General features: G+C 34.9%; 1 protein-coding gene across 3 annotated transcripts; it reads left to right on the top strand.

Moving 5' to 3' along the window:
- The first annotated feature begins 1,571 nt into the window (after positions 1-1,571).
- Positions 1,572-8,070, top strand: OEP80 (outer envelope protein of 80 kDa). 3 transcript variants are annotated; one of them, XM_011043787.1, is made up of 16 exons: positions 1,572-2,349; positions 2,543-2,636; positions 3,109-3,191; positions 3,317-3,414; positions 3,517-3,586; positions 3,909-4,002; positions 4,513-4,594; positions 4,710-4,745; positions 4,890-5,043; positions 5,138-5,278; positions 6,036-6,106; positions 6,234-6,312; positions 6,465-6,580; positions 6,986-7,133; positions 7,304-7,373; positions 7,814-8,070. In XM_011043787.1, the coding sequence occupies exons 1-16, from the start codon at positions 1,756-1,758 to the stop codon at positions 7,966-7,968; spliced, it is 2,085 nt and encodes a 694-aa protein (XP_011042089.1). In that variant the 5' UTR covers positions 1,572-1,755; the 3' UTR covers positions 7,969-8,070. The 3 variants fall into 3 exon arrangements, with proteins under 3 accessions (XP_011042089.1, XP_011042090.1, XP_011042091.1); XM_011043788.1 differs by having other exon boundaries at positions 2,258-2,349; positions 2,547-2,636; XM_011043789.1 differs by having other exon boundaries at positions 2,258-2,349; positions 2,547-2,636; positions 3,101-3,191.
- The last annotated feature ends 209 nt before the right edge of the window (positions 8,071-8,279 follow it).

Raw genomic sequence — 8,279 nt, 5'->3', positions numbered from 1 at the left:
ATATATATATATATATATATATATATATATATAGACACACGCACACACACATACATGTATTAGTTACTTGATTCACGCTTCACTGCAAGTTCCGTACTTTTATTTTTAATTTTTTTTAATATACAGGTTTTTCTAACTTGTTTTTTTATATAAATTTTTTTAATTAAATAAATAAATCGATAATCATATATGTAAATAAATAAAATAAAAGTTATTAAAAATAACTAAAAGTAAAACTAACTAAAAAATTTGAGCGATAGATATAGATTAAAATATTTATCAAAATGTGTTCATTAAATTTGTTTATTAAAATTAATTTTTTATTAAATCAAATGACAATAAAAAGATTGAATAAAATAAAAAGAGAAAAAAACTTCCTGCAAGGTTGTACATATTAGAAATATTATTTAAAAATAAATATTTAGTATTTTTTAAAAATAAATTCAATATACATAAAACAAAAAAAATTCATAGATGAATCAAAATAATATATTTAAAAATTAAACACATGCAAAACAATTATAAAAAACCTTTATTCAAAAAAAAATTTGCAAATCTCGTGAGTTAAGTTATAAGACTCGGATAAATTAATAAAAAAACAATGAAGATAACAACAAGATATTTTTTTAAAGAAAATAATGCTAAGCAATAAAATTAAAAAAAAAATGAGCTAAAAAAATATATCGAACTACATCAACTTATTAAACATGTGATTCAAATTATTAAATTAAGAGCACAATAAATGAGTAACTCACAATGTTCAATCCCTAACAAATTAAACGTTAAAGGATGAAACAAAAGCATCATCAATTACATAAAATGATATAAAAAAATTATAATCAAAAGAATGATAGTGAGAAATCAAAATAAAACATAAATAGAGGGTAATAAAAATAAATAAATTGGTGAGTTAAATTCAAAAGAAAAATTACTTTAACAAATAGAAAAAACAATATAAAATAATAAGGATCAAATTAAAAAAAATAACATACCATAAAATTTAATTAAAGAATGATTTTGAAAACCAATAAAACTTTAACAAAAAAAAATCTCCAATAAGAAATTATTTATCAAATGCTGTCACACTCTGTACTGGAAAAAAAAAAGAAAAGAAAAACAAGATAAAACTTTCAAAAATATAATAGAATAACAAATTTCATCAATGAAAGACACATCACACCCACTACCATCCACGAGCACGAGATACAGAGGATTAAGTTCTATGCTTTTACAACTTTTTAATTAAAAAAAATACTCTGAATAATCACTTTATTTTTATTTCAATTATTTTTCTATTTTGTAAAAAACAAAAACTTGGCCATCACTTTAATTTTTCTATGAGGGGTAAATCAGTAATTTGACTGTTTTTAAAAAAGTTGAAAAGATTAACAAAATAAAATAATACAGGACAAATTGCGCGACAATCCTTTAATGCAGTAGTAAAAGACTAAATCACCCTTATGGGCACCCCAATTTTTAAAAGAACAAACTCGTAATTTACCGGTCGTTTGTATTTTGCACAGTTTTTAGCCTTCGTCCTTTATTGTTTCTGTTAATGTATATATTAATATTCATTTTGACGAAAATAAAGCATCAGGTGCTTCCTGCTGCTGTAAGTGACGGACACCCCCCTCTAGGGTTCGTCTTCATCTCTTCTTCAGAAGAAAAAAATCCCCAAATTAATGTTCTCCAATTAGGGTTGTCTCTTCGTTTTTCTTCACCAATTCACATCCTTACGCAAAATCTCTCTCCACAATGGTAAAAAACGACGACGTTTCCTTCACTTCTTCTGCTCTCAAAATCGCACCTTTCCTTCACCACCAAACTAAACCCTCTCTCCCTTTCTTCTCTCAACTTCTACAAACCAAACTCACCTTCCTCGACTCGCTCCTAACCCGCACCAGGTTCCCCAACTCACCCCTCCTCTGCTCCGCCTCGTTCTCCCTACCTCGGCCGTCCTCCCCCGGGTCCGACCCTAAATCCCTGCCGATCCTCTGCTCCGCGTCCTTGTCACTGAGTCAGTCTCAACTCCGTGATTCGACTCAGAGTGACTCAGTGGTGGCCCAGCAGAAGAGTGGCGGGGCGGGTGGGGTTCATGGGCCGAGTCGGTATGATGAGGAGAGGGTGCTGATAAGTGAAGTGTTGGTGAGGAATAAAGACGGGGAGGAACTAGAGAGGAAGGATTTGGAAGCTGAGGCTCTAGCTGCGTTAAAAGCTTGCCGTGCTAACTCAGCTCTTACGGTTCGTGAAGTTCAGGAGGATGTGCATAGGGTTATTAGTAGTGGGTACTTTTGCTCCTGTATGCCTGTTGCTGTTGACACACGTGATGGCATTCGACTGGTTTTTCAGGTAGGTGGGACCCTCCAAATTACGGATTTTCATTCGCAGTTATAATTGGGATGTTGGGCTTATAGAAAGTTAATGTCTTTGAGCATTGTGGCTTGCATTCGTGCATTGTGTGAGTTGTTTGTAAACAACAGCAGATGGCAATGCAATGGTATGGGTTGGATTAATGGCTAATGTGGCTTTCTTGTGGCATAAGGTAGAGCCAAACCAGGAGTTTCTTGGGCTAGTATGCGAAGGGGCTAGTGTTCTTCCGACAAAGTTTTTACAGGATGCTTTTCGTGGCGGATATGGTAGGTTGTATTTCGTATTACATTTATAGAGGTTAATGATACATGTTGTATGTAGAGCTGGAGAAATTATTACATAGACCACATCATCCCTTGTCAGTGAACACAAGATACTTAGATAAAATATGGTAGTTCCCACTGAATAATGTATGCATTTCACATGAGTTTGTCTACATGTTTTGTGTTTATTAGCTTAATCTATGAGTGATGCGGTAGACCAAGTCTAATGCCCATTTTTTATCTCTTCCTTGCCCTTCTCATACTCATTATTTTGTAAATTGTTTTGCCCTTCCAGTTTTCTGTGTTTTTTCCTCTAATGTATAATGTTTCAAACTAAGGGAATGCTACAAAATAGACAAGTCTTTTTTTAGTTATGATATGATTCTATTTTGTGGTTACTGGTGTTGCCATGCTACCTTAAAATGTTTAAATAGGAAACTTTCATTGATTTTATTTTTGGTGTCAAGCTGTGCAGGAAAAGTGGTTAATATTAAGCAATTGGATGAAGTGATAAGTTCCATCAATAGCTGGTACATGGAGCGTGGTCTTTTTGGCATGGTTTGTGTTTCATCTTTCATGATATTATATCATCATCATGATAACCTGGGATTAAAATATCAGGTTCTCCATGATTAATGACCACAACTTTTACATTAGCATCAGTTTTCTTTTCATTTTTATAGGTCTCAAATGCTGAGATACTCTCTGGGGGTATTATAAGGTTACAAATTGCAGAAGCAGAGGTGAATGACATTTCCATCCGCTTTCTTGACCGAAAAACGTAAGAGCTTTCCTTCAATTTGTTACACAATCTCTTTCACATCCACAAGCACCCAGATGTGGAGACAAAGACTCATTACTAATTTGTGCTTTAATGCTCCAGTGGTGAACCAACCAAAGGGAAGACAAAGCCTGAGACGATACTTAGGCAACTTACAACCAAAAAGGGACAGGTTATTCTGGCATAGCTTTTTTCATTTGTCCTTTCAAACGATATTTCCTGATTACATCATGTATATAATGATCATTTCTGGCAAACTGGGGGGCTTCATCATTTTTCTGCATTCAAAGTCTTTAGTTTTTGTAATTTGTAGCATTCATTTATGTTTTTCCTGTGGTTATTAAATAAAAGTTAACTCCATAACTCTATTTTACATCAATTCCATAGTTTTTTTTTTTTTAAGGATTTTTACTCAAATTGTCATTTATGGAAATTAAATTTAGCTTTATTATATTCACTGACACGTTTTTCTATTTGAAATGGCTCCTTTATAGGTCTACAGCATGCTTCAAGGGAAAAGAGATGTGGATACTGTGTTAACTATGGGAATCATGGAAGATGTTAGCTTTATTCCTCAACCTGCTGAAGGTTAAAAAAAGAGGATGTTATACATTGTAACTAGTGTCATGATGAGATGCATATTTTGAAATATTATATTCTGAAAAATGCTAGCTGAAATATACATCTTTGAACATATATATACTCTCACACATGCACATATATGTCTGTTTGCAGGCACTCATCACACGCTTATTTGTGTGTGTCCATGCATCTTTGCAGTAACATTTTACCCATGTTTAGAGAACCATGGGTGGAATCCACTTGAGGGTATTCTCAAATAAATTTGGTTCTTGTGTAATTTGATATCAGTTGGTGTATCAAGCATAACACTGAAGATTCAATGTTCTATCAATGATACCTTTTGACATGGTCTATACCTTTTGCTAGTCATTGAGAGTCTCTTCTGTGTTATACATATTTTCTGAATAATCATTTATGTTAGCATAATTGAATGGAGGTGCCTATGTGCATACATAACACAGCTGTTCTATCCCAAACATTGAACTTGAAACTGTTTTTCCGCCTCTCGTTGTTTAGATACTGGCAAAGTTGATTTGATAATGAATGTTGTTGAACGTCCAAATGGAGGATTTTCTGCTGGTGGTGGGATATCAAGTGGGTGAGTGATATTAACATAGAGGGCACTGATCCCATGCTTTTCCTCATTTGCATTTATATCGACTTATCTTTGGTGGACTGGAAACATCATATACTGATTACATTGCAATTTCTAGGACTACAAGTGGCTCTCTACCAGGACTTATTGGAAGGTAATTTTACCAAATACATGACGTGCTTGGTTTAGTTTTCCTCTAAAAAATGCATGATAATCTTTAATTAGTGGCTTTGTTACCACGTGGAAACTTGTGAGGAATGTTGTTGTTACCCCACATTTGCCTTTGTATCTGTTGCAGCTTTGCATATTCTCATAGGAATGTTTTTGGACGAAACCAGAAACTTAATATTTCCCTTGAGAGGGGACAAATTGACTCAATCTTTCGAATAAACTACACAGACCCCTGGATTGAAGGGGACGACAAACGAACTTCTAGAACAATTATGGTTCAGGTAATCTTTTGTCATGTTGCCTCCACTTGCAATTATTTTTTGGTGATAATGTAAAAGTGCTCATTGCTTTGTGAACTGATTTTTCCTGCACTAGAATTCAAGAACCCCTGGGAATCTTGTTCATGGTAACCAACCTGTAAATAATAGCCTGACGATTGGCAGAGTTGCAGCTGGTATAGAATTTAGTAGACCACTCAGACCAAAGTGGAGTGGAACAGTTGGACTTATTTTTCAGGTACTTAATTATTGAAAATTGGCAGCATTAATGAGTTAATGAACAGCTGTATCTGGATTTCCATAGCTTTCCCTTGATAATAATGACATTATGAATAGTTGTCTACATAAATTCATAGACTACCAACCTTGTTCTCATTATTTTATATTTTCCATGTCCATGAATCTTTGAATGTGTTTTCCATTTTATAATGGGCTTTTCCAGTTTAACATCTCAAATTCCCTCTACTAGTAGAAAGTGTTTTATTTGGTCTGTTTACCAACATAATGTGACATTGTGTCCTTGTACAACACAATTTTTATTTAATCACAACACCTTATCTGTTAACGCAGTTAGGACTTAGGGGTTGACTAATGAGATCTTGACATGTGGAACATTAGTTGGAAAAAAGGTATTTGATCCACGTGTTGTGATTTCACTGGTTAACCATTAAGTGCCAGAAGTGTTAGCAGGTGGAGGATTTTTATTAAATGAAAACTTTGTTATACAGGTAGAGGGACCCCATAAAACAGTTTCTACTAGTAGAGGTAATAACTATATTGAAAGTCCATTATATAATGGCTTTAATCAGTGCTTCAAAATAATTAGGGAATTCAGATATTTCTATGTTCGCCAGGCTTGCATGGGAAATGTATAGAATGCCTTTATGTTATTTTGGTTGCTTGTAGTAATTTTGAAAGTTTTATTCTCTTGGTTAGATAACAATTTGGCATAAGCTGTATTACCAATTTTTGTTTATTGATTCCCACTATCTCAGCATGCTGGTGCTCGTAATGAAAAAGGAGAACCTATGATCAAAGACCATTACAGCAGCCCCCTCACTGCAAGGTACACATCTCTGGTGGAAAATGCCATCAAGCCTTTTGATTTTTAACTCCCAATGTTTCATTGGTTGTTAATTGCGAATATACTTGCCTTGTGATTTACCTTTTCTGTTAACATTTGTATCATGCAGTGGCAAGAATCATGATGATATGTTGCTTGCTAAATTTGAAAGTGTATATACAGGTTCTGGTGACCATGGCTCTTCAATGGTTAGTCATTTAAGCAGGAATTTCTTATCCTGGCATTTTATTATAATATACTTGTTAAAAAATGAAAAGAAAAATAAAGAACGAAAAGGTCTGCAGTTTTGGTTTTTACTGTTTTATGGATTGGCATTTTTTTTTTTTTTGTGTCTTTGCAGTTTGTGTTTAACATGGAACAAGGACTACCTCTTTGGCCCGAGTGGCTGTTTTTCAACAGAGTTAATACTCGTGCTAGAAAGGGCGTGGAAATTGGTCCTGCTCTTTGTCTTTTGAGGTTTGGTATTTATTTCTTTCTTTTTGTACCTTTTTACCTGTGAGCAAGTCTGTAAAGTGGCTTAAATAGCCTTTCTGTGGTATATATGAGGAAAGTTTCAGATGATAAACAGTTGTTGCAAAGCGTTGAGCAGGTTTGAATGAAGTTCTTGACTATTGAAATTACCAAATTATTTACTGTCTGGAAAAAAAATGCGTTTATATGTTGGGGAGAATTACAAAATTATTTAAAGTTCTATAGTAAATTACAGTGTACTATTCAGAATGGTAAAGTCCACTATGCTTCTGTATTATAGCCAATAGGATCCATCTTTTTTATTGGCTCCTGCATGTACTCTTATTTATATCGAAGTTCAAGCAATAATCTGGTACTGCTGGTTGAGTTTCCTTCGCTTCTCATTTCCAGTTTGTCTGGTGGTCATGTGATGGGTAATTTCTCTCCTCATGAAGCATTTGCCATTGGGGGAACAAACAGTGTGAGAGGATATGAAGAAGGGGCTGTGGGCTCTGGTCGATCTTATGCAGTTGGCTCGGGTGAAATTTCTTTCCCTGTGGTAGGTCACTGCTGGCAACTTTTGTTTTGGTCTTTATGAATGTTGTACCACTGGCATTACGGTACTGGCCTTGTTTTTTGACTTTTGTGAATGCTGTGCATGTTTGACAATAATTTCATCACAATCCAAACGTCAAGGAAAAGATTTAGTTATTTGTCTGTTCTTGGCAGTTGGGACCAGTGGAAGGAGTTTTTTTTGCTGACTATGGAACAGACCTTGGATCTGGACCCACAGTGCCTGGTATGTTTTTTTGTGTGTGATTTCTTGATTCACTACTTAGGATGTTGGTTCTGTCTGTATAGATTATGTTATTTGTGCAAAAAGGGATTGAAAAATAGGCACGAGTCATTTGTTCTCTCCTTCTATTAAAAGCTGGTGGCCCTTGATGCAACTATCACTACTGGACTGGGATGGGATTGGCAACCCCGTCCAAAGATACGGGGCAGGCTAATGACTGCTTGTTATGTAGGGCGCGACTCTAACCTCAACATGATCTATTTTGATAGAGTAACTTCCCGGCTGATTCATATCAAGCTTGATTGCTGAACTGATTACTTTTCGTTCTTCAAATATGCTGCGTGTGCAAGGATGTATCCCCTTTTTGTCATTGCCGGGGGGATGAGTTTTACTAAAATGATGCACATTTCACCTATACCTCTGTTTTTGGTCATTCTTTGCAGGTGATCCTGCTGGAGCAAGGCTGAAGCCTGGAAGTGGATATGGGTATGGCTTCGGCATCCGTGTGGACTCACCATTGGGCCCTCTTCGGCTTGAATATGCATTTAATGACAGGCACACAAAGAGATTCCATTTTGGAGTAGGTCACCGAAATTAAGGGCTGCTTGCTTCCTAGCACGTTTTTTTGAATCAACTCTATTGCTTTGTTGTAGAGGCTCATTATTTCTGTTTCTATGTCTATGCATCTCTAATTCTATCATCAATGTCCTTGAGGCCCTGTGCGGTGTGCTGACCTTTAAAGGCACTTTTAGGTTTGAAGTGGTGCAAATTGTATTCCATAAAAACTTTATTTTTTGGGTTAAAATTTTTAATTTTTTATATGTTTCGGATTGATTGAAAAATAATTTTTTTATTTAGTTGTATTTTATAGGAGTATTTTAGAAAATAATCACAATTATATAACTACAT

The sequence above is a fragment of the Populus euphratica genome, unplaced genomic scaffold (genome assembly GCF_000495115.2).
Source record: "Populus euphratica unplaced genomic scaffold, PopEup_1.0 scaffold70.1, whole genome shotgun sequence".
Lineage (NCBI taxonomy): Eukaryota > Viridiplantae > Streptophyta > Magnoliopsida > Malpighiales > Salicaceae > Populus > Populus euphratica.
The sequence above is the reverse complement of the archived record's forward strand: the minus strand, read 5'-3'. Positions and strand labels throughout refer to the sequence as shown.